General features: G+C 60.7%; 1 protein-coding gene across 1 annotated transcript; it reads right to left on the bottom strand.

The window, feature by feature from the left end:
- Window positions 1–566: 566 nt before the first annotated feature.
- Window positions 567–24,696, bottom strand: MAPK8IP1 (mitogen-activated protein kinase 8 interacting protein 1). The gene is given in 14 exon segments (XM_075712791.1): window positions 567–639; window positions 1,081–1,179; window positions 1,544–1,614; window positions 2,627–2,746; window positions 2,898–3,007; window positions 3,293–3,465; window positions 4,016–4,091; window positions 4,761–5,235; window positions 5,237–5,637; window positions 5,859–5,940; window positions 9,764–9,979; window positions 15,415–15,423; window positions 16,592–16,697; window positions 24,611–24,696. Coding segments are annotated over 14 exon segments (2,097 nt in total).
- Window positions 24,697–26,131: the final 1,435 nt, after the last annotated feature.

Consider the following 26,131-nt stretch of genomic DNA (forward strand, 5'->3'; position numbering starts at 1 on the left):
AGCTACTGGGTCTCCCTCTGTCATCCCTGCCCAGCAGCCTTGTCCCCAGGGCCTGGGAGGGAGGCGATGCCCGCCCAGGGCAAGCTCATCTCCCAGGCGTGAGCCAGCACATGGGTCTTGTTTGCTGTAGCTGCTGCGTCGTCATACTGCGAGAGTCCGACTCTGCCACTGCATTAAAAGTCACCCCAGAGGGATGTGACGGGAAGCTGGGCCATGGTCACAAGGAGATGCTGTCACCCCAGCCCGCAGCAGGAAAGGGCCTGAGCATGCTGCTGCCCACCCCTCTGCTGCTCACAGGCAGGGCACCCAGCAGGTGCTTCTCCAATAGAATAAACTAAAGAGTATTTTGTACAATAAACACAATTTGTCCAGCCCTCCCCCCTCCCATCCCCCGCCGCCCCAGCCCGAGGAAGGGGAGTCATGAAAAGAGGCGGCACTCTGTGCCCCGGGGAGCCCTGCCCCGGGTCCGCTCCTCCTCCAGGCTCAAAGCAGCTCTTGTCCATGCACGACACGGGGAAGGGGCGAGATTGCAGCCCTGACTGTGCAGGAGGTGCCTGTGCCAGCCCCTACTCCAGGTAGATGTCCTCTGTGGGGCACGTGTACTCCACATACTCCTTGTAGAATTGCTGAAAAGCCCTCCTGCAACACAGCACCGGGCAAAGCTGAGCAGCGCCCTCCCTGCGAGGCATTTACAGAGCCCTGCTTCCCTTCTCACCCTCGCTCCCTACCCTGCAGCCAGTTTGACCGTCCAGCCCCTGGCCCCTCCTGCGTTAGCACCCAGAGCTGCCATCAGAGCGGCAGGGACTCCATCCTTGCTCTAATCCCCTGCATGGTGCATGACTTTCAGCCATCTGCCTGCAAGGCCTTGCATTGGGACTTGTTCCAGGGCTGTCAGAAATATGCTGCCTGTAGCCCTGTCAGCCCTGGCTCTTGCCCCAAGCCTCTCACTCAAGGGGAGAGGTGCCAGCCTGGGGCCAGGTCCAAGCCCCACACATATGGGAAGATGGCAGGCTTCAGCCTGGCTGCCTCATTCCTCCTCCCCTTCGGGAGCAAGGGCCTCCCTCCTCGCCCAGGACTCACCCTACAGACTCTGCCAGTGGCTTCGTGGACTCCTCCGAGACGAAGACATGACAGGCGAATCTGTGGTCAGCAGGGTGCTTGGTAATGAACCCAAAATATCTGAGGGCAGAGAGAGTGGGTGTGACTGGACCAGCAGACAAGCAGGCACAGGTACCGCAGCATCCCCGAAGTGTACCCAGCCTTGAGCACAAGGGTTTGGGACCTGCACCCCCTGCAAACCCTAGTGGCCACCAGCTGCCATGGCCCCTGCCCAGAGCTGGGATGTAATTCCTGTCCAAAGGCTGCTTTTGCATGAAGCTGCAGCGCTGGGCTCACAGGAGACACAGAGCCCTCAAGAGCGGGGCACTGGGAAGCCATCCCTTCCCAGCCCCACTCGTGCTGCTCCCATGGAGTGGGAAGGCAGCAAAGCCTCTGTACCGAGCTGCTGGCATTGAGAGCCGCCCCACACCTCCTTACTACTCACTTGTTGTTCTTTGGATGGTACCCACAAAAAGAAATGTTCTTCAGCTGGAAAAAATGGCTACACTTGTTTACCTGGGGAAGAGAGAGACAAACTGTCAAAGGTTTCCTCCCCTCCACCCTGCGGGGCAGCCAGTCTCTGGCCCCTAGAAATATGCACTTGGATTCAGCAGTGAAATGAATCAGAGCCTGATCCTGGGCTGCTACCAGCAGTGCTTTCAGGATGGCCCCAAGCACGTGCACACAGGGTGCTCTTCCAGAGAGCCCTGCTGGCTCCCACCCTGGCTGCCCCTACCTCTCGCAGCTCCTGCAGGGTTTCCCTGGAGGCCCCGGGTTAGGCTGTACTCAGACTAGGGTCAGTGCTGCTGTTTGCCCAGTGCACGCAGCCCTTCTCCCTCGCTAAAAAGGCTCTCGGAAATACCAGCAGATAGAAGGTGAATGGATAACTTAGAACTAAATAAGTCATTCAAGCCTGGGTGTTCAAAAGGTCCCAGCCAGAAATGACAACTTATTTATACAAGTTTAAAGAGCAACCAAGTTGATGGCATCCTCTAGAGGCAGGACTTGTAGAAACCCCAGCCCAGCTCCCTACCACAGCATCCACAGCCGCAAACTACTACCCCCCAGCTGCAGGGGAGGTTTCCCAAAGGCTTGCTGCAAAGCCCTCGCTTGCCTCTGCCCAGCATCTCACCATGCTTTGCTGGGCTACTTATGCCGAACGCTAATCAGCACCCTGCCATAGCCAGCTAAAGAGATTACAGGGCAGATCTGGAGGACACTACTCAAAATAGTAGCAGAAAGGTTTAGGAGCAGCTGACAGATTACCAGCACGGCTCAGCTCACAGCATCCCACTGCAGCGACGTGCTTGGCAGCTGCAAGGGCATCAGCCAGCAGTATGGCCCAAAGCTGGGAGCCCATGGGACGGTGAGGGACCCTGAGGTGGGCCTACAACCCCACTGATGGTGTTTCTCAGACCCTTAGACAGGTGGAGATCCTCCATTTTCATATGCAAACATGACCTGTAGCACAGGGGGCACAAGCCAGCAGCTGGGGAAGGGATGAGATGAGCAGGGAGTGAGGTGCTACCTTGCTGTGCTCCTTGGAGTCATCGGCTTTCACAGCAATCTTGACCCCACGCACGCTGATCTCCAGGACACAGCTGGAGGGTGGGTTAAAGTGCACAGTGAGGCGGCGCGTGGTGGCAATCTGGGGGAGAAGACAGACAGACAAAGCCCTGGCACTCGTGAACAGTGGTGATGGCTCACCCTTTCCCTTTGCTTCCTTTCTCCACTGAGGCTCTGCCTTGCTGCCAGAAGGAGCAGGCACTCCTGCTCCCAGGGATGGGGTGGGACACTACCTTCTGCATGGCCGCGCACAGCACATCGTTGCCCTTGTGATAGGGAACCTGCACGGAACCGAGGAACTTCACCCGAAACTGGTCCACCCAGTCGCTGCTTTTGGCCAGAGCTGGAAGAGGGAACACACAGCAGGGATTGTCTTCAGTGACCGGGAATGTGGGTTGAGGTCCACCTCCCCGCTCCATATTCCCACCCCTGCATGTTTCCCTGCCCAGGGAAGGCTTCCTGCAGCACCAGCTCCCACCATTGCACCAGAAGCTGCCCATCACTCCCTGCCGGATGCCCAGCTTGGTGTTCCCTCCATCCCCCTGGCCCAGCACCAGGATCTGCTCAGCAGACAGGAGGTGGACACAAGATGGGGGACATCAGCAGGCTACGCGCAGAGGCTCGGTACCTGTTACATGGTCTGGGTCCTTGGTGACTTCAATAGCATAGTAGGCAGGAAAAATGCCCCGGTCACCCGTCCGCATGTTGTAGGCCTCGTACCAATAATCTTCTGCCTGCACCTCCACCAGCAAAGGATCGTCCACCTCCAGCTCCAGTTCATCCGCATGACGAGGCACAAACCTGGGCAGGGAGGCACTAGCACCTGGCTGGCCAGCAGTGCTGGTGGCCTTCTTACCGGCACACTGCTGGGGCAAGGGGCAACACAAAACCCACCACTGGCCCAAGCAGGCGGCACCCTGGCAGGTGTAATTAAAATTGTCCCTGCTCACTGCAAGGGGGTTGGGCTAGATGACCTCTAAAGGTCCCTTCCAACCCAAAGCATTCTATGATTCTATGATTAGCCATGGGGACCCAAGATGCTGAATAAAGCATCTAAGCAGGTTTAAGCTCAAAAAGCAGCAGCACCCAGGCACCTAAGGCAAGGGTATCCCTATGGCACCACCCATGCTGCTCCCCGGAGGTCCCGGCTGCCCTCAGAGATCTTGCCCCTGCAGCAGCCTGGGCAGATGTCGCTCCTGGGCAGGACATGAGCTATGGGCAGTGCTTTGGTCCCCGGGGCTTCCCAAAAGCTGGAAACACTGGGGTTTGGGCTGGCCCCACTGTGGTGGGAGGGCAGGACTGGCTTTGCCCCATGAGAGGCTGGGGACACCGCTTGCGCCTGCGAGCTCACCTAAAGACGGCACGGTGAGTCTGCTCCTGCTCCTCCCCGTTGATCATGCAGGAGAACAACCCAAAGGACTCGGCACCTGGGGACGAAGGCAGAGGGGGGACATCTCAGCGTTGAGGGGTCAGCACCACAACCAAGGGATGGACACAAAGCCAAACAGGCTGCTGATGCTCCTGGGGTATGGCTGGGCCGAGACGAAGGCATGCGGTGCCACACGAGAGAAAAGCACGGCTGGAGCCGCTGCACTGGCGCCCAGTGGTCCCCACTGGGACCACGACCTCCCCGCGCCACCCCACACCGCTGTGACGGCTGGCGTCACCAGCACTGTGGGACCGGCCGTGCCGCAGGAAGCCCTGCCTGCCGGGGCGTGCCACCAGCCCCGGTGCTCCTCCGGGCTCAGCGAGGAGGGGGACACTCCAGGAGGGATGCTGTCCCACCGCGAGACCACCCAGCCTTCCCCTCAGCACTCTCAGCACGGCCATACCTCGGGCTAGCCAAAAAACCCAGCCTGAAGCACCTCTGGCCACCCCCACCTGCAGGTCGCAAGGCTTTTCCAAGCCCCCCACACCTCCCCGTCCACCAGGGACGAAGCCACAGGCTGCAGCAAGCAGAGCTGGGGCTGGTGCCTGCTGGTGGCCCTCCACCTCGCCGCGGGGCCCTGAGCGTGCCCTCGGCCTCGTGCCAGGGACAGGCAGGGCACCCAGGCAGGCAGCCACCAGCCCACCTCCCCCCGGCGCCCAGCACTCACTGGAGGATCGCGCCCGGCCGCTCATGAAGACGTTGAGGAACTTCTTGGAGAAGTGGATGTCCGCCTCGGGGGTGGAGTCCTCGGAGAGGCAGACCGAGTCGCGCTTCAGCGCGTCCTCCTCGTACTCCTCGCCGATGGCCGACTCGTAGGGCGAGGAGACGCAGTTGTCGTAGACGGTGGCCGAGTCGCTCTCGTCGCTGTAGCCCGAGTAGCACTGCTTGAGGCTGACCAGCTCCAGCTGCACGTTCTCGTCCACTACCAGGGTGTACTTGACCGAATCGTAGGAGAGGGCGCTGGTGTCCGAACTCACCGAGGCTCTCTGAAGGCTGTGCCCTGGCCGGGAGCCACCGCTCCCACCACCGCAGGAGGCCCTGGGCGGGTTCGTCTTGTCAGGGGAGGACATGTAGTCCAGCACCTCGTCCTCCTCGCTGATGGAGGGGTTGGTTTTCCCTGCCAGGGGCCGAACAGCCGGAGGTGTCGATGTCGGAGCTGATGGACATGCGGTTCTCACTGGACTGAGACAGGAATGGCTTGTCAGTCTCCAGAGGGTCCGAGTTCTTCTGCACGGGCGTCAGGTAGATCTCCTCTGTGGCCTCCAGCCTCACGTCCGTCTGGTAGCGGATGCGGTCCCGGTGGGCCTCGGGGCCCCTTGTCGTCACCACCACCACGCTGGCACCGTGCGGTGGGGGCCGGCTGGTGGCCTGGTGCTTCTCGGGTGGCCGGGACGAGGTGACACAGGCGGGTGCCATCTGGGTGGCCGCTGTGCGCCGGCACGGGCTCTCCGTGGATGTGCCCCGGTCTTTGGTGGAGGTTGTGCTGTTTTGGTGATTGACCTCATCACTCAGGCAAACGTGGTCATGGGGAGGGGTCTGCTCACCTAGAGGGGGAGGAGAGCAGCAGTGACAGCCCCGCGGAGGGTGATGCTCCCTGCCAGGGAAGGTGGCCGGGGATGCCAGCCAGACTCAAGACGGACATGCACCCTGCCTCCATGTGGGATGTTTTCTCCAACCTCCTGCTCTTAGCACGACTTGCCCCAGGCTTCTGAGAGCCACGAAAGGGTGCAAGGAGCTGCCCCTGGCCAACAGCCTGAGAACTCACCCGTTTTCAGAGGGGACGACGACCGGGACACCCGCTCCTGCCAACTGTGCTTTTTCCCCAGAGAGTTGTTATTCAGAGTGTCCTGAGGAGAAGAACAAAGCTGCCTTGTAACCCAGACAGTAAACAGCGCGTGGCGCAGTGGCAGCAGCACCCATCCCTCCCCGGGTCCACAGCACCCCGCTTGGCTCCCCCCTTGCCTGGGCACGCGGTTCTCCGGGGGACCCACACCTTGCCACGCCGCTGCTGCAAGAGCTGACACGGTGGCCAAAGCAGGGCAGGCAAGGAGCCAGCCGGGAGGCAGACGGCCTGGCCTGGATGGATGTACTCATCTGCCCCGGGGAGACTCGGACACAGGAGCCCACGACTGGATGGTCCCAAGCCAAAAATTCAAGACCTGAGCCTGCCTAGAGCCCACCTCAGCTGGGCAGGCATGCTTTGCTCCAATCCTTCGGGCCCTGCCTACCTTCAAACCATCCAACGTCATTAAATGGGGGAAGTCCCAAGGGCCAGGGGTTGTGCTGCTGCCCAGCTGGGAGCCAGCTACAGGACAGACTGACACCTGCTACTGGAGTCATCCATATTGGGTGTATATAGGGGTACACATATGCACGCACACATATATGTACAGATACATATCTATACATGCAGACACACATATATATGTAGTCCACTAGCAGACATCAATCCTGATCAGCTAGAGAAGCAAGGCAGGATCAGGCTGCCCGTGCTGGGGCGAGTTTCTTTGGGTGCTGTGCCCTGCCCGCCTTGCCCTGGGTGGCTGGCCATGTGTGTGCACACGTGTGTGTGCACAGGGGAACGCACGCTCAGCCTCACTGCGAGACCTGGGGACAGAGAACCACGGCAGTCTCCTGTCTGCAGGGCTGGGAGAGGAGCCCTCCCCGGTCCCAAAGGCCACTGGTCCCCCTCTAACAAGGGCCCTCCTGCAGATGGGGGACAAGCCCTCCCTGCCCATCTCCGCAAGGGTGTTTCTCCCCCAGCTGCAGCAGTGGCATTTTCCATGCCATTAGTTTTTGCTCAAGTACTAAGCCCTGCTGGGACTCCCTGGATTTTCTCACAGCCTTATCGCCAGCCTGCAGCCATACCAGCAGTGCAGGAGCTGCCCCGTACTTGCTTTGCCTCCCCACCAACACGAAGCAAGCCTTTGCCCTGAAACTCCACCGAGTCACACACTGCTGAACCATGGCTGCCAGATCCCTGCCTCCGCGCAGGGAGGGGAGAGACCCCCACCACAGGGCTTCGGCGACCTCCCACCACGGCCTCCGCGAGCCCCTCCCGTGCCAAGGCAAATAACGGCGCGTCCCCGCTTGCCTTTCCCAGGGACACGATGGGCTGGGACGCGGGCCAGGCGAGCTGCCGCAGCGATGGCCTCTGCGTGCAAAGTGCCACGGGGCCAGCACACGAGCCAACCCGGCTGCCTGGACCAGGACAGGAGGCAGCAACGCAGCAGGCAGAGCCCACCCATCCCACAGGACCAGGGCACTCTGGGGTCTGCAAAGCCCATGACGCCCAGCCAGGGTGGAGAGGAACTCACAAGGTCTTAGAGGATGAACCTAGCCAGTCCCAGCAACTGTTTCTTCCTCTCTTGGGAAGCTGGGGATGCTCTTCTCATCCCAGACCATCTACCTAGGATGACTCTCACAGAGAGCCCAGCAACAACCAAGACATCAATCACCAAGCCAGCTCCTGGCCCGGCAAGGAGGTGCCCTACCCATGCACACCCTGCGCAGCACGAGGATGCTGGAGGCATGGGAGGGCAGCCCGGCGCCCTGGCTGGGCATTCAAGACAAGACGCATGGCCACGGTCCCTCTTCTGACCACCTGCAGGAGGAGGGAGCAGGGCAAGCCAGGAGGGTGCAGGAGGGTCTGGCATAGGTGGAGGCAGATCTCAGGCCGATCCCAAAGGGATGCCCTGCACCCTGTCCTCTCCTTGGGGCACCACATGTGGACTCGCCTACCTTTGGCCAGAGGTAGGCATCCAGAACGGGCACCCCAAGAACCTTACAGCCAGCCTGCCTCCGGCACTTCTCCTGCTTCTTGCAGGATGCCGCTGACAGCACTGCCCTCCCCAGCCAGCCATGCCCCAGCCCTGTGCCCCCATCCCCACTGGCTCCGCGCTCCTGCTGCCAGCTGCGGCAAAGCCCCCACCTCCTGTTACCCCAAGTCCTCAGCTTCGGCCATGCCTGTGGCCCCACAGCCTCCAGCATCCCCCTGCGAGGGGACCATCAGCTCCCCCTCCCCAGCCCACCATCTATGCAACCCTCCCCCACCAAAATCCCTCTCCGCAGGCCTGCTGCCACCCCTGGACACTGGTTGGGACCGGCTGCCCAGGAGGGGGGCCCTGCTGTCCCCCGTCACCCCAGCTGGATGTGGCTGCCACGTGCCACTTGCTCCTCCAGGTCCCCGCGCAGGGTGGGACAAGGCTGCTGCTGTCCCCTTGTCCATTATGCTTGGTAGGGCTCCCCCCCCCCCCACCGCCTCCCCAGCCCTGTTGCCTTTGTCCCTGGTGCCAGCTGCCCTGAGGGCACCCATCCTGGCTCTGTGCCTTCCTCCTCCTCCTCCTCCTCCTCCTCCTCCCACCCATGGCCTCAGGCAGAGAGCTGGCATCAGCTGCCAGTGCTGGGCTAGTGACACCCAGATCCAACTACTCCCCATCTGTCACCCACAGGGACACCTGCCTTTCTCTTCACACTCCTCGGCTGAACGTCACCGCGATGAAAATCCTCCTACTTGACAGAAGGCATGGCTGAATGCAGGAGGGTGGCAAAAATAGCCCTGCGCGTTGCGCATCTTGTACGGGTTCGTGAAGTTTGCAGGAGAGACGGGGCAAAGGGACTTTGGCTGCTGCTCAAAGGGTCAGCGTGCGGGGCACCGAAATGCTGCCTGCCCCAGAGACAACAGCAATGCCAAAGCCGCATGGGGCAGGCAGTCTTGGGGGAAACCATCCAAAACCTCGGGCAAAATCTGAGAGCGAGTGAGACAACAGAACCCCTTCATCCTCCTGGCCACCATTTTGGGCGTTGCCGTTCTGTCTCTCAAATTTTGCACGGGGCGCTGACATTAATGCTTCTTTTGCTGGGCGTTGCTGCTCAGGAGCGGAGGCTGCCAAGTCCCCACTGCTGGGCACGGGGCACCCGGTGTCACCATCCTGCCCTGGGGCTGGCGCTGCCCCGGCCTGAGGCTGGAGCCCAGCCAGCTGTCGGCCAGTGGTGCCACCCTGGGCTCGCCAGCCCCGTGGTGCGGTGCCCTGTCCCGTGATGGCTCATTCACGCGTTTGGTACGTTTGGTACGCCATGCCTCGTTCGCTCTCCATCCCCACCGGGTCCCTTCCCTGCTCCCGCCTCGCCCCTTGGGGCAAGGTGCTGGGGGCACAGCTCAGCCCTGCCACCCTGATGCCCCATCCCGGCCTGCTCCCTCCCCACCTGGGCAGCAGGGATGGAAGAAGGACCCCCCTAGCCCTGAGCCCCCCCATGCACCCGGCCGAGCGTGGTGCCCGGGCAGGGGCTGTGCGGGGGGCACAGCCTGCAGGGGCTTGGCGGTGGAGGGGCGGCATGGCAGGGAGTGAGCACATCCCCGGGTCCCCCCCCGGGCCCCCCCGAGCCCGCAGGCCGCTCCCTCCGGCCCTGCGGCGGGGACCGAGCCTGCGCTGCACCCGGCTCGGGGATGCGGGCGGCGGCGGGCAGGGACCCCCGGGGGGGCGGGCGGCCGCCCCGCCGGGCATCCCGGGGAGGGGCAGCGGAGCCTCTTCCCCGCCATCCCTCCAGCCGAGCCCCGCCATCCATCCCTTCATCCCTCCGAGACAAAAGCCCCGGCGGCGGCAGCATCCCTCATCCTCCTCCTCCTCCCCAGACCCCCCTGGCGCGCTCGCCCTCCCGCCCCGGCCTCACCTGGCTGCGAGGCACCTGCGGGAAGAGGTTGAGAGTTGTGGGTCTCTTCGGCCTGTAGACATCCGTGGTCCCGGCCGGGGGCTCCTTCTGCAGCGGCTCGGGCGCCGTCTGCTCCTCGGCCGGCGCGTCCCCCGCCGCGTCGATGAGGTCGAGCTGGAGCATCTCCGCCTGCAGCCGGCCGGCCTCCCCGCCGCCCGCCGCCCGGGCCCCGCCGCCCTGCCGGCTCACATGGCCCTGCCGGGATTAGCGGCCGCGATCAGGCCACCGGGAGGGCGGGCAGCCGCCGCGCCTCCCGCCGGGGCCGGGGAAAGGGGGGGGGGGGGGGGGGGGGGGGGCCGGCGCCGGTGCAGCCGCATCGGCACCCGGCGGCCTCTGCCTTTTAAAGGGGCAGGGATGTTATTCCCGAGGCCGGGGAGCCCCGCGCCCCCTCCCCAGGCAGGCGCCGGGCAGCATCCGTCCTTGCTGGCTGCTCCCGGGGGGCCGGGGCACCCCCGTCACCTCATTCCCGGCAGGTACATGTCACCGCCACATTCCCCGCCAAGCGCGCAGATGTGCGCGCCCAGGTTTCATCTCGACATAACAAGGACGTTTTTTCACAGTGAGAGCAAGCGCTCTCTGAAAAAACCTCCCCAGGGACATGGTAGAGTCCCCATCGCTGGAGGTTTTCAAGATGCAGCTGGACAGGGTGCTAGATAACCTCATCGAGGCTCCCTTTCCCACGAAAGGTTGGACCAGGTGATCTTTCAAGGTGCCTTCCAGCCTGGGCTGTCCTATGATTCTCCCTCCCAGGGCAGATCGTGCCCTTTCTTGGTTCCTGTCCTGGCAACTGGCACTCATACGAGCACGCAATCATACTGGTTGGAGGTTTGGTCCAACCCCTGCCCAGAGCAGGTCGCTCAGGGCCTTGCCCATCACACCGGATTATCCTCACGGACAGAGAGCCCGCTGCCACATTGGGCACTGGTGCCAGTGCTGCACTACTACTACTTCTTCTCTCTATGGGGTTGACATTTTCACTGCACACCTCTGAGAGGAGTCAGGCTCCTTCTTCCCTGTAACGCCCATTAGGCAGCCGGGGACAGCAGTTACACCCCCCCTTAGCCTCCTCAGCTTGAACAAACCTCTTCTCATACACCCTGCATTTGCACATATTGGGATGTGAAGCCATGCAGAAGGGATGCCTGACAAGCCGGCAGCCTGACATTAGCTTTCTAGTCACCCGCTGGCGGTGGCTGTGCTCTGGCGGGGAGCAGCCCCACTTTTTCCCCTTGCACCCTTGGAGCAAGGTGACCACCATGGCCCATGAGGGCTGCGAGGAGCGGATGCTCTCACGGCTGCGTTGCTGGGCAAAGAGGCACTGATGTCCCCCACGGCTGCAGGTGTTTAAAGGTCAGCGGTTTCCTTCCCAAGCCACCTTCCTTGCAGTAACCGGAGCTTGCACATGCACAGGTTGCTGCAGCCAGCAACAAAGGCTGCACCTTGGCACTAGCAAGTTGAATTCCCAGTGTTATCAGCTGTTTGTGGTGAGTGGAAAGCTCGTCAGCAGGCAGAGGTGAAGGGCATTTTTTTACAGTTGATGCTATCCGTGTCTCTGGCTGCATGGAGGATGCCCCTTGAGCTATGGGAGAAGTAACAGCTACAGCAGATCCAGCAGCCCCTCTAAGAGCTCTCACTGCTACCAGCTCCTAAACTGTTGGACTAAAGCCAGCGCAGGCAGGGCTCTGCCTGCTGCAGGCACAGTATGACCCCTCTCAGGGGGGCCATTTCACCCCAGTGCCCCTGCTGCAGTCCTGGCAGGCACTGAGTGAGCTCCTGGAGGAGCGCTGCCACCAAAACCCGTCCTCTCAAGGCTTTAAATGTTTAACTCCCTTGTTTTTAATGTTAGCCTTCATACAACAAGCTCTGTGTTTCCATGGCAGATCCCACCAGTTGCCTGTGGCAAATCACGTGGATTTTAACAAGGAAACAGAAGCAAAGGAAAGAACTGGGAGGCAATGCCGGCTAAATAGATCATACCTAGCTAAGGTAGGTGTGTTCGAGTCAGCTGGTGACGTTCAACCTAGACTGCTAATGATGCTGCCTCAGTAATCCTGTAGCTGTAGCAATCAGTCGGAAAACTCACAGAGGAGGGAAAGTCCCAGAAGGATGCAGAAAAGCAAAACAGTACCTGTTTTGAAGAAAAGTGCACCCTAGGAGGGATGCACCATTCCAGGTTCAATAGCTAGGATGAACTACAAACACCACAGGTACTTATTAATGGACTGTAGCACACCAAAGTGATTTTGAAACCACACAGAAATAGATCACCTTACCATCTGAGTGGGACCTGCGGTGATCTGCAAAGCAAGGGCAGGGACTAGATGTTGGGAAGCCTTTCTAACTGGAAGGATGCTGCCCCACCACAACAGGCTGCCTCGGGAGCTCTCTAGGAACAAGTTCATGTAACCTAAGGCCAGCCTGAGTATGATGACGCCTCAGCACAGATGCAATGGTGAGGTGACTTCCCAAAGTCCCTTTAACCTGTGGGAGAGATCAGGGCATGTGGGAGAGCAGTACCAGTGCCCAAATCCGGTGGTGGGATGTACACAAGAGGCACACCTGGACCCTGATGCAGTCATGGGAAGGCTTACACCTCCATTACAGATCTGTCCCTGGGATGGCCACGATGCTGGTGTGCTCCTGCTGCTGCTACCTCCCACCCACACAGTGCCATCCCAATGGCAAGAAGTCCCAGTGTCCAGCCACCAGTCTCTGATGGTCCTGATGCTGTGGTCCATGGGCCCCAGGGGGGCTGGGGCAGCTTGAGCCCTGCTGCAATTGCAAGGTGCTGGGAGCACCCCTGGGAGCACCGGTCCAGCCAGGGGAACTGCCTGCGTGGGGGCTGTTGCTGACCCCAGGAAGGGACAGATGCTGCTCACTTCCCTAGGAATGAAAGGCTCTCGCAAGGGCGGCGGGGTGATATGCAAGATGTTGCTTGAGTGACCCTGGTCCCTACCCGCTATGGTTGAGCAGGGGAAAGGCTCTTCCCTGCTCCCCCACCCCTGCAGCCTTCCCTGTCAGAGGAGAAATGACAAAACCTTCAGCTGGGAAAAGCATTTTATGAGCATGGAGAAGCAAGGGGGACTTGCCAAGCAGAGGGGACAACTGTGTCCCCTCTCCCTACCACCCAGCTGTGGCTGCTTTGCTGCCGGCTTCGAAGCAGCAGGAGAAGTCTCTCTGCCCCCAGCCTGGAGCAGCCGCAGCTGGCGATGGCTCACAGAGGCAGCTTCACAGGACAGCCTTTGAAAAGCTGCCCGGAGTAAGCAGCCGCCCTTGCTGCTGTATCGTTTGCTCCCAGCCCATGCAGCTGGCTCCCTGCCAGCCCCCGGATCAGCAGGTTGGCCTGCTCGTGGCAGCTGCTTCCCCCTTTGCAGTGGGTCCCGCTGGCCTTCGGGTGCGGCTGCTGCCAGCGGCACACTGCATCAGGGATGGTGAACATCAAGAGGAAGCCCGGCATTTCCAGCTGTCTTGTTATGCTGGAAAATCAAAGTAGTTTTTTTTTTCCCTCCACATATCTGTATCTTCATGGCTGATTCAAGGCCTTTTCAGGCAGACCATGAAGGCTCAGCACAGCCCTATATCATCTCTTTTCCTTTGAGCACTTGTTCTCATGCTTGCAGGTATTTCCAAGGAGGGTATTTCTTTTTTTTTTTTTTCTTTTTTTTCATTCCTGCATTAACCATTTTCCACAGCTCCTGGAATACAGGTGAGGCACCAAGCCTTTATTAACCACAGCCTGGTTGTTTGCTGGGATTGATCTTGCTGAAACCAGGGATAGTCACTCCAGATTTCCAAGCCAAACCCGAAGCAGCCCTAAAGGCAGCTCTGCTCCTCCGCTGAGTGCTCTCCTCAGCCCATCCCTTGCTTCGTTCCTGGTTTTCCTTCACCTGGGTCTTCTCGTTGAAATTAAGGGGTGTTTCAGCCATGTTTGGGAATATTCCTCATTCTTAGTAAGTGGTCTCCCATCTATGAGGTGTGGCCCTTGTCATCGTATAGAGTTCCCTCTTGCACAAACATCAGTCTACGCCTCCTTGCAGTTTCTGTGTGTCTAAGCCACTATTTCTGGCAAGCTGCTAAAATAGCGACAATGAAGTCATCTTTGTTTTTCCAGGACTGAAAAAAACCCAAATCCCACCTCTGTTCGGGTGTTGAACTCCACACGAGCTGCCTGTTCCTGCCACAGGGTTTTGCTGCCCAGGGGCTCTGCCCAGGCCCCCTTCCTTGCCAAGGTTCCTGGCTGTCCCCTCTGGCAGGGTCTGTCCCCTCACTCCATCCCGGCACTTTCCTGCTTGCCACTGGGGCGGTGACTGCGCCTGCCCGTCTCTACAGAGACTCGCCTCTGGGTCGGGAAGCTCAGAGTGGCTGGATGCCCCCAGCCCCCCGGCTCACACGCTCCCCAGAGCCCCTATTTCCCCCTTCCCCGTTGCTCTCTGTTCCAGTGTGATCTGGCGAACTGGCAGCTTGCTCTCGCCCCGCATCCCTCACTCTGTCACTCCACTGCCTGGCACTGCGGGGCGACCAGGGCCAACCCTCCACCCTACGTACCACGGGTGCTCTGCGGCACCAGCACCAGGAGCTCGGTGCAGGCAGGGCATCAGCGCGGGGCCCCCCTGGCCCTGGCCCTGGCGTCAGGCTGACTTGCCAAGCCAGCCGTCCTCACGTGATGCAATTAGCTGGCTGATGCCGGCCGCGGGTCGTTACTGATTTGCTAGCCCCCACGGCGTGCACAGACTCAACCAAGCTGCTCCCTCTGGGCCTGGCTGCTTCCATCAGGCAGATCCTGCAACCCTGTCGCCCCGAGCTTGCTCCAGACGGCAGATGGGTTGGAAAGCTCCCTGGCTCTCACCTTTGACATTTGGGATTGAAAAGCCCATCTTGCTGCCATTGCTGTCGCCACTTCTGGTTCTGCTCCTTGGGCAATCCTCCGTGTCCCATATAAACCATTTGGACATATTTTTAGCAGGCATTTTTTCCTGAGCGTGGTAGGCTTCTTCCTTTGCTGTGTTTATGAATAGCTCATTGCTTCCCCGGGGGCAGCCTTGCATCCCCCTTCCACCCCAGCAGACCTACCCAAGCATTTGTGCAAAGCAGCTCCAAGCCATCCCTGGGGAAGGCATGGGGCTTGCTGCTGGAGCCCAAGTAAACCCTCTACTGAGGGTCAGATCTCTGCATCGCAGTGCAGGGATGCAGAAACCCCTCAGTAAACTGTTTTAAATGGGTGAAACAGTCTATTTTTCCTCACCCTCAAGGAAGGGCTGCAGCAGTTGAGCTGCAAGTACCCCTGCATCACTTACCCTCCCTGCCAAACCTCAGCCAAGGGCTGGCAGTCCGTAAAGAAAAAAGAAATCCTGTCCTAAGAGCCCAGTGGTGCTATCAGCAGCAGAGAGCTAGGACGGCTAATGGGAAGTGTCCAGCAATGCACCCACAGCCCCTGCCTGCCTCACCTATTGCAGGCAGGAGGATCTTCCCAATGTTCTGCCCTCGCTGCGGCTGTGCCCTCATGGACACCCAGCCCCGGGTTTTGTCTCCAGTGTTATCCCTCCTTCCTTCAGTGTACACAGCCCACGAGCCCAGGCTCTCCCTGTCCTTCCCTGGCCATAACATCCTGGAGCAGGAGGAGGCTGCGGCCAGAGCAGAGATGTGGAGCAGCAGACCCATCTCTGGGAGCAGCCAAATTTCTGCTGGGAAGGTCCCGAATTAGCCCAGGGAGCACAGCAGGACACCTTCGCCTCCCAGGGATGAGGACTGCCTGTACAGTCCTGCCTGTAACAAGGGATTCCCAACACCACAAATTCACTTTCTAATTTTAAATCTGCGACAAATTCCTCTGCCTTTCCCCTCCTTGCTGGGTCTTCATCAGTTTTACAGAAGCAATATTTCTCCTGAGGGACAAAATGATTCTCAAACTGTTTGGTTGCTCCTCCAGCATTTGCATCCCTTTAACATGAAACACACTGGCAAAATGCAGAATCCCTGCATATTTCCTAATCCAATGTAACTGTCAGTTTATCTCCATGTTTTTGCCCCTGTGGCCTTCTTGGGCAGTTCAAACAGTGGTGTGATCCCTGTCGGGGTCTCCACAGCGTGCCCCAGGCTGCTTAAGGTGGATGGGAGACCTGTCTGCAGCATCTGCACAGGCTTCACAGCTCCCGTTTTTATTTCACCTGCTGCCTGCTAGGGCTGGAGCTGCTTTCTCCATCCCCGTTTCACTGGCACACCAGGTCTCCTGCGTCCAAAACACCTGAGGATAGCTCCTGCTAAAGGCAGCCAGAAGTAACGCCTCGGGTGAGTGGAGGAGGGCTCTCACCATGCCAGCCCAGCTGCACCTGCAGGTCCAGGGACGCACATGGGGACAGGAGGCACAGCCTGTGCAGGAACCTTGGTGCCACCTCACATGTGTCCTTGCTTCTCAAGGATGCCTACTGGGTGCGAGAGGCTTGCTGGCCATCCTGCTCAAATGGGGGGCATGCCCCCACTCACGCCCAAACCCTTAGGCTCATCCCTGAGGAATGAACTCAAACCCCTCCAGCACAGTGGGGACCAAAAGGCACCAGCTTTGAGATGGTTTTTTGTCCCCAGGTTTGGCTGGGTCAGAAAGGGTCTGTGCTGTGCCATGGAGAGGAGAGGGCACTGCTGGGAAGAGGGGATTGGGGTCATGGCAATGGGTACATTAAGGAAGCATCACCAGCCTGGGGATCTGGTGGTCCTGCACAGGAGCTGCTGGCCCTGCCAACCCCACCGGCACGCTCTCCCTGTCCCCATCCCCCTCCCCATCCCCATCGCGCTTACCCGGGTGGCCAGGCTCTCCTTGCAGTGCAGGCTGATTCCACACTCGTCGGTGATCTCGGAGAGGTCTTCATCCTCAAACTCCTCGAGGCTGATGTCGTGGGTGAGCCTGGAGGGAGCGGAGACGGGGTGGTCACCCACTGCGCAGGCGGTGGGCAGGAGGGTGCAGGGCAGCGTGCTGCCTGTGGGCAGGGAGCAGCGCTGCCCGCCTCAGGAGACGCTCTCCCAGTCTTTACTGGGGAGAAAGACTGGGAAGAGGGTTCCTTCTGGAGGGGATGGGCCTGTCCCCACCAAACAGCTGAGCTTGGCATGGTCCACGACTGTGGGGGAGGCAGGAGGAGCGTGCCCCAAACCAGCCCCTGCCTGACCGGAGCCAGCAGGGACGTGCAGGTAAGGAGAGGACAGGACAGACAGCACAGCCAGGTGTTCCCAGGAGGTTCGGCTCCCTCCATCCTAGGGAGGCTCTGGGGTTGTCCCAGCTGGGCACAGACACCCAGTGGGGCAAAGGCCAGGGTTACAGGGAGGGGAAGGGCTGGGCGTCCTGGGAGGGCACAGCTGGAGGATGGACCCGCTGGGACAGGTGACCATATCGGGACCCACAAACTTTGCAAGCACCACAAACCCCCCCGGCCATGGCATGACCAGACCCTGAGCCGTGGCTGGGAGGGATGTCCCAGCTCAGGTACCGGCAGTAAGAGAGGGCAGCGATTTCCCTCTGTGCCAAAATCACTCCCTGGGGTGACTGTGGGCATCCCCAGGGCCATTGGTGGTGTCGAGCCAGGCCTGCCGAGCCTGCCTGCATGGCCTCAGGGGTCCCTTAAGGCTCTCAGCCCCACAGGCTCATTACACCCCTTTAGGAATTTTACAGACATATCCTTTTAGCAGCTGGAAACATGCTGATGAGAGGTCTCCTTGCATGCTTGCTTGCATCCCCGGGGGGCACGGCAAGGCACTCCTGGCTTCTGTGCATTAAAACATTTCTCCGTGGTGGTACCGCAATGCTCCTCTCGCTTATTCATTACCACAGGGGTAAATAAAAGAGCCCAGCTTGAAAGTCCTCTGCCAACCAACTCAGCCCCCCGAGTTTGTCTGGAGCGGCCACGGGCGCTGCTTTGCATGCTGCCAGTTTCCATTTGCTCCCAGCTCCTTGGGCTGGGAGATGCTGGGGTGGAAGCGCCATGCCGAGCCCGGCACCCTCTACCAGCAGGGAAGGAAGGAGAAGGGTATTTGGTGACCTGCAGAGCTGCCACCCTCATGTTAAGCATCGCTCGCACACCCTGGGGCTCCCCCCCTGCAGTGGCACCAAGCCAGTGCCATGGAGGGGTAACACCTCCCTTGTCCCAGCCCCCAGAGCGGGGGAAGGAGCAAGAGAAGCCCATGGGGAAAGCAGCATCTCCCCTCCATGTGTCTGAGGACCCCACCAGTGGTGGGCTCCTGGGGTGAAGGTGGCCAGGAACAGCTGTGCCCATGGGGGCAGCCCCCACGAGATGCATCGGGGGGGGGGGGGGGGGGCAGGGACACAGCCTTCAGCACAGGGTGGGGTGTCCAGACACACCCCTCCCCCATCTGCTGCTGCCCACAGGAGGGAGGGAACGGGGAGCAGGAGGCTCATGATGAGCCTTCAAAGCACAAATCGATTTCTTCTCCGGTTACGCGGGTCGCCAGGGTGGGACACCATCAGCCGCTAATGCTCGGGGCCTCCAGCCGCCATGGTGCGGGAGCGCAGCGGGCGCTGCGGGGTCCCGGGGAGAAGTGTAATGTTGCTGAGAGGCTGGCAGGGGCTCCCCGGCTCTGCGGGGGTGGGTGGCAGTGCCCCCCGCTCCGGGATGGGGACAGCCAGCCCTGCCCGCGCTCTCAGGGATGGGGAGACAATGCAGATGCCGGTGCATGGCAGGATGCGGCCGGCTGCCTTTCCCGCTCCGGCACCCGGCTGCCACGCAGCTCCCTGCGCAGCCAGGAAAACTTCGGGCTCAACTGGGTGCCAAGTTTGCTCCTGTCCTGCGGTCATCGCTTGCAGAGAAGGGCAACGTGCCCAGGGGCGAGGGGCTGCCACTCGTCCCTCTGCCCACCCGCGGGGACAGCCCCCCACCCCGAGGCCCGGCGAGTCCCCTACCATTTCTCCCACTGATCTTCCAGCCAGCTCTCCTCCTCGGTGTTCGACTCCATTTTCAAGGGCAGCTGCATTGATGAGGACCCCCCTTCCCTGGGGGACACGCTCCCACCCCAAAGAAGACCCCTAGGCCTGGGGCAAGAAGGAGTGAGGGAGTTGACAGCCGAGTCCCCGGCACCCGCTGCCCCTCCGCCTGCCCCAGCGCAGTCTGTAGCTGCCGGCACTGCTCTGTCTCCTCACTGCGCAACCTGGGGAAGCTCATTAAAAATAGATGGAATCAGCTGTCCTGGAGGGGAAAAAAAAAAAAACAAAACAAAAAAAACCTCCCCAGCTGAGCCAGTGCCAAGTCCCTGCACTCTGCTGGGGATGCTGACTGCCTCTGCTCGCCAGCCAGCCAGCCCGGCTCCTGGTCCTGCTCCAGCGCCCGCTCCCCAGCACCCGCAGCAGGCACAGGGGATCTGCTCACCCCGGCACGGATGCCCACACCACCCGGCCTCCTCCTCCTCCTGCCCTTGCAGCATTGCTGGCCACGCCAGGGATGAGGGGCTTGGTGGGATTCCTTCCTGCAGGAGATTGGAGCATTTGTCCGGCTTCTTGCCAGGTAGAGCGGGGCTGGCTCACCGACACAAAGGCCGGAGCATTTCCAGCACAGCACGGTCAGCATCGCAGCCGGTCGCATTCCCTGAGCGGAGGGAAGCAAGAGGAGCACCTTCGCCAAGGGGCAAGCCCAGCCGGTGCAGAGCAGTGCCCGGTGCACTGCCCCTTCCCCGTCTGCCCCCACCTAACCCCTAGCCCTGCTCCTGCCTCAGGCAGGGCTGTCCCTGAGCTTCCCCAAACTCTAACCCCTGTTAAGGGCCAGAGAAATACCTGGTGAGCTGCTCTGCCAGCTCCCACCACTCTTCTGCTGCTGAAGGAAATAGGGGCCTTTCGCAGGAGGGGCTGCCAGGCCTTGCCAACAAACTATTGGCGTCGTGGCCTCAGATCATCCTCCATCACTCCCATGACTCTTGGAGCCACTTGCTGCCCACCAGCGTGCCGCAGACGCTGAGCCTCCACAGAGCCGTTCACCCCTCACCCCATCAGGATGGAGCCAAAGCAGCTCTGGGAAAGATGCACCCACCCTGATCTCAAGATGGGGACAGGGCACCCCCGTCCCCACCAGCTGCACATATGCTCTGGCACCCAGCGGGGTTGCGCCCCACTGCCACCCATTGCAGCGCTGCCCTCCTGCCCCACGCTCACCCCAGGAGCTCTCCTTGGCCCCCCAGCCCAGGGGCTGTGAGTGAAGGGTGTATCTCCCACCAGCCTGACCGGCACTGCCAGGTCCTTGGGACCCGGTTTCACCCCTGTCCGGGTTAAGGTGGGTGATGTTTCATAGAATCATAGAATCGTGTAGGTTGGAAAAGACCTTTAAGATCATCCAGTCCAACCATTAACCTACACTACCAAGTCCACACTAAACCAGTCAAGGGTAGACTAGACTAAACCATGTCCCCAAGTGCCACATCTACCCGTTTTTTGAACACTTCCAGGGATGGTGACTCCACCACCTCTCTGGGCAGCCTGTTCCAATTCTTGACCACCCTTTCCGTAAAGAAATTTTTCCTAATTTCCAACCTAAACCTCCCCTGGTGCAGCTTGAGCCCATTTCCTCTCGTCCTATCGCTAACTACATGGGAGAAGAGACCAACACCCACCTCACTACACCCTCCTTTCAGGTAGTTGTAGAGAGCGATAAGGTCTCCCCTCAGCAGGAGTCCAGCTCACCGGGTGGCCTGGACCATGCTGCTGAGCTAACTTGTGGCACCAGTGCCATGCCACCGGCAAATGTCTCTCATGATACTGTGTGCGTTGTCTCTCAACTCCCTGATAACAGTATCCGGGGCTCCATCTTCCCTATCTGCTCTGCCTGGAGGCACCTCATCTGCTTGAAACCTCCTCGCTTAATGCGATGAATAAAGAAATCTCTATCTCTGTATTACTCCTGCCCTTTTCTCCTCTCACATGGATGCTCCAGGTCTTTCTAGGAGATACAAGGAAGGCTCTCCGTTATCCCCCCTGCTCCCTGTGCTGGAAACACCCCTGCCTTTCTCTCTTGTTTCTCAAAGAGGCTAAAAATACCAGAAAAATGAAGCAGCTCTGACTCCCCTCAGCTCCATCATTGGCAGTAAAAGTCTGAGCAGGACCTACACGGGTATTTTGGCCAACTTCCCTCCCCAGCGGCAGCAGCAGAGGCGCGGGTGCCACCGGCATGCCGCTGCAGGCGGGCACCACGGCACCGCAAGTACATGGGAGGTTGCCCCCTGGTCGCAAGGGTGGGCGAGCCCTGCAAGCATCTGCAGAGGTTGCGGGTGCTCTCAAGGATGTGCTGAGAGGCTCCCGGAGGCTGGCAGACCTGCTGAATGCATGAGAACTGATAAACTCAGGACACCCAGGAACTGTGAGCAAGGGACCACATGCGTGTGCGTGAGCGGAGGCAGGCGTTACCTGCCCTTAGCAGGAGCAGCCTGATCGCAGCCCTAACAACAGCCTTATACTCAAGCCTGGCTGCTGTGCCTCCCTCCACTCCGTCCCCTGCCAGGGAAAAGGGGATTTCCAGCATCGCCTCCCCAGCCCGCTGCCACCTTGCAGGACTTCCCGTGTGGGGACTTGACCAGGGCAACACGGCACGATGGAGCTGGGGGCTCCAACAAGCCCAGCTGGCCGGGCTGTACACTGATACTCTGCTCCCAGGCAGCAGTGTGTGGAAGTCCTGTAACCAGCATCAGTGGGAAGGAAAGTACGATCCTACGTTTGGCTAGCCCCGGGTTTTTTCTTCCATCTGCAAGAGCCACAGAGACTCTTTTATTTTAACTGAGGAGAAGGCTCCTCTTTCTCTCCATCAGAAGAAGACAGCCCTTTCGTCTCCTCTCACAAGAAGACAGGTAGCCCCGCTCCAACGCCCAGCTCGTTGCCTCCAAACACGCTCCTCCGATGGCTCCAGACTAGCACAGCAGACAGGTAAAACAACCCGTAGTGCTGGGACTGATTTTTGCCTCAGTCTGAAGGTGCTTCCTCGAACTTCCCGAGGAGATGGAGAGGTGTCCTTCCCCCGGAGACCTCCTCCCTGCCCGAGGCCCCAGCAATGGCACAGGAAAGGGCTGTGATTTCCCACAGGGCTTCCTGAGGAGGGGGGTAGTTTCCCCCCTCTGTCCTGACCCATGCAAATAATTCCCTCAGGGTTTCCTTCCCCAGGAGCCTTCCTGCAGCTAGGTGGACTGCAGAAACCAGGAGACAGAGGACATTGGTCCCTGACCCCCTCCAGGTCCGGGCTACACCAGAGCCATGCTCCAGTGGGCAGCAGGGCAGGCGGCCGGCAGGGCGAGCGCTGCAGGGCCCTGCACCCAGCTGCACCCCAGTTGTGCCAGCCCTCCCTGCCCCTCTTACGCTTGGCAGAGGGACCCCCACCCCCAGAGAGGCCCCAGAGAGCCCCTCACAGGAAAGCTTGTCCCAAAGCACTGGCAAAGCTTCTTGCCAGGGTGAGGAGCTGCAACATGGTGTCCCAGAGAAAGATGCCAAGGAGCCCCAGCGGGGCGCAGCCCTGACCACGGGGCTTTGGGAGGCTTGAGGACAACAGGGAGGCTAGGTGAGAAGAACTTTTTTATTGCCGTCTCCTAAAACGCTGTTGTTCTTGTTGTGGTGAGCAGCTACCTCTGGGGGTCCTCCTGGCTAAAGGAGGGCTCACCTCACCATCCTTCTCCTCCCACCTCTTCTCAGACAACACCAAACCATCACCAGCAATGAGGACCTGCCAGACCACCATCTTTGGCCACCAGAGCTCCAGACTCCAGCCCATCGGGTCACTTGCTGGCCAGGACCGAGTCCTCTCTCGATTCAAGCCACCCAATCACCTAACTCTCAGGCCAGCACGCTGCTGCTCAGGGAGCTGGAAGAGCAGGCGCACGTACCGGAGGGCAGAAGAGCTGAAATACCTCATCCTGCAAGCAGCAAGCTGGGGGAGAGGGCAGGGCTCACCCAGGACCTCGCTGCCAGCCGCGGGCTGATCCCTCACCCTAAACCATGCTCACTGTCGCTGGGCCCAGCTCGGCCGTGGGGGATGGCCCCTCGCTGAGCCTCTGTGGTAGGGACGCAGGACCTGGGACAGGCACAACCCAAGCTGTGCCATGTAATCTAGCTCACAAACATTGCAAAAGCGGGGCTCCCTCCTCGCATGCTGCTCCCTGCCACAGTGTCGCCTCTGGTCTGCCAGACCCTGCCCCAGGCTCAGGGACATCACCGGCATCTCTTTCCACTTCATATCTCACACCTTGAGCTTGGTGGCCGGGGAAGATCTCGTGCTCCTGCCCCGACTCCCCAGCTCTCCACCCAGCTGCACGGCCTCCCCCACAGAGGTTGGGTCTTCCCCGGGGAAGGCTGCCAGGGTGCTGGGCTCCCTTTCCGAAGGTCTGAGGCACAGCAACAAGCAGCACCTCATTCTCCCTCCCGGGGTGTTGCTCTTTGCTGGGGAGCAGGAGGGTGCCTAGGAGACAGCCCCTGCACCCCAGACAGTGCCAGGTGACGAGCCCGACCCTCTCATAGGGCTGGAGCTGCTCAGCCGCCGGCCCCCGGCTCAGTGGCCAAGCCCCTTATCCATGGTGGACATTTCCAGAGGCAGCATTTAATCGCTCGATTTGCAGGGTTTACCCAGCCATGTTGCAACAGCTCCCAGCAGCTCTCGCAGGCAGCGCTGCAATAGAAGGCGGCTGCCAAAGCCCAGGAGCCACTCGGCAAAGGGGCTCCGGGAGCAGAGGAGCCCTTCAGGGGTAAATTGTCTGACCACCACCATAGCTCAACTGCACCTGCCCGCTTCCTCGCAGGGACCCGCTGGCCCCCAAGCCTCAGGGGCTGGGGCCTGCCAGAGGCAGGCATGAGCTCAGCCATGGCCCCAAGTGTGGACCAGCCCCTCCTCTCCCTCCCCAAAATCTCACCACAAAAAGCAGCCAGTAGTGATCCCCCCCTTCTCAGCCAGCTCCCCTGCAGCACCCCAGGGTGCCAGAGGCAAGCAGAGAGCAATGGCTGACGATGGCACGGCTGCCAGAAGCATCGAGCCTCCCCCAGATGGCAAGAAGCAACGCCAGGCATTGCACCCACAGCAGAGCTCCCTTACCTGCCCAGCGCATCCCCATCCTAGAGCTGCCCTCGGGAGGCACCGGAGGGTCTGGAGCCCCCAGCCCCTGCAGGTCAGCACCTCCGGCCATCCCTGGCCTGGCCCGTGCCATCGGAAGTCCCTGTGAGCAGCCTTGCTGGGTTTCGGAGGTCAGACAGCCCCCTGCATCCCAAATCAATGGGAAGGCTTGGTATTGCCGAGAGGATCAATTCTGGCACTCTCCCACCATCTCACTTGGGGTTCCTGTTTCACAGGGGTGGGAAGGAAGTGGGAGCACCTGGGATTTCTAGGAAAGGGCTAGAAAAAGGCTTTCCTGGGGGTGGAGAAAGGGATGAAGCTTTTTTTTTTTTTTTTTGAGGAAGAGGTGTTTGATGAGGCGATAAAGCAGGTAAGGAGGCCGGGGGGTTAGAGGGGGACATGGGGCCAAGCAGGGGCCTGGCGGGAGCTGAAATGGTGTAGGGGGTGAGGGCCAACATGGGCTTGGAGGGGGGAGCTGAAGCAACATATGGGGTGGGCGGGCTGAAGCAGTGATGGGGGGCTGGAGTGATGTGTGGTGTGAGGGTTCAGCGGTGTCTGGGGTGGGGGGGCTGAAGGGATGTGTGGGGTGCGTGGGGGCCAAAGGGATGCGGGCAGAAGCGCTGGACGAGGCGGGGGCCCGGCGCGGCGGTGCGGGGCGGGGGGCTGCAGCAGAAGGGGAGCGCTGCCCGGGGCGGGGGGCAGGGGCAGCCCCGCGGGGATCCCGGGGGGGGGGGGGGGCGGCCGGTACCTGAAATTGGGGGGCGAGGCGAGGTGCAGCCCCAGGAAGGGGGAGGAGGCGGGCGGGGATGCGGCTCCTTTCTCTCGCTCCGCCATTCCGTGGCTCTCTCCATGCAGGCGGAGGGCGGGCGGGAGGGAGGGAAGGAGGCAGGGAAGGAGGGATGGAGGGAGGGGGATGCTGGCGGTGCCGGCAGGGAGGGACATACCTGCCGCCGGGGGGGATGAAGGGGGGGCCCGGGGGCTCCTTCCCGCGGCCCCCGGCGGCAGCTGCAGGACAGATGCGGCCGCAGCTGGAGGCGACGTCTCGCGCCCCGTCCCCAGCCGCGCTGCCCGGGCCCTGGGAAACGCCGGCCCCTGCGGGGCAGATGTGCCCGCAGCTGGATCGCGCCCCCCCCCCCCCCCCCCCCAGCTGTGCCCGCAGCTGGAGGCAGCAGCCCAGGGCGAGGGGCTGGACACGCAGGGCCGCTTGCGAGGGCCTCCTGCCCAGCGGGGGCAAGCCTGGAGGCAGCAGGAGCAGCAGCTAAAAAAAGGCTGCGCTTCCCCACCCCGCGCAGGTTTGCAGCGCCCGGCTGGCAACAGGTCTGGCAGCCCCAGCACCAACCCTGGCCCTATTGAAGCTTGCCAGGGCTGCAAGCACAGCAAGGGGAATTAAAAAAGCAGCTTATACACACGTTCCACAGGCACAAAGCGGGGGGGGGGGTGGGGGGAGGGAATGCATCTCGAGGTTGCAGGTCTCTCCCCAGAACGGGCAGACCCACTCCTGCATCCAGCTGTGTTCCAGGGAGCATCTTGGGTGAATGCTCTTCCCTGCTACCCTTCCCCACCAGCCCGAGCAGCAGGTTTCCCTCTCCTCCCCATGTTTTGCAGGCTATCTCATAAAGTGCAGGTTGTGCTGTGCACAGGAGTGGACAACATCAGTATTTTTAGGTCCCAAGGCCACTTCTGGAGCTGAACAGGAGAACTTTTCGTATTCCCTGCATACCCACCGTTGTCTGTGACAGTCCTGGATGGGGTGGGCGGCACTGCTTTAGCGGTTCAAACTTTAAATATACGGCAGGTGCCATCAGCATTTCTCAAACCATGGAGTGGACTGTCATTGAGACAATGGTGTTAGCTCTTGGCCAAGACCCAGGACATCAGCTGCTCCTCCAGAGAAAAGCAGAGCCCTCCAAGGCACGCAGCCCTGCTCTCACTCAGGAGTCTTGATCTCCTGCCAGACAAACTCGAAAGAGATGTTACTCCTGGGCCAGTGTGGAAACAAGCGCACACCCACGGGGTCACCACGCACAGGTACCTCCGGGGCAGCCTCCCGAGGGGGGCTCGGTGTCCCTTTGGCAGTTTGGATGCACAGACTGAATGGTCCCACATGCAGGACCCGAGAGACTCACCAGCATCCATTCAGGGAGTGGGGGAGCTTTGACACAGCTCCATCTTAAGGCATAAACCCCAGCTACAGAAACATGATTTGTCTGCAGCATGGCTGTGGTTTGGCCTCTGACCTGGGGCAGAAAGGCTGCCTCCTCCTCCTGCA

This window comes from Pelecanus crispus, chromosome 6 (genome assembly GCF_030463565.1).
Source record: "Pelecanus crispus isolate bPelCri1 chromosome 6, bPelCri1.pri, whole genome shotgun sequence".
NCBI lineage: Eukaryota > Metazoa > Chordata > Aves > Pelecaniformes > Pelecanidae > Pelecanus > Pelecanus crispus.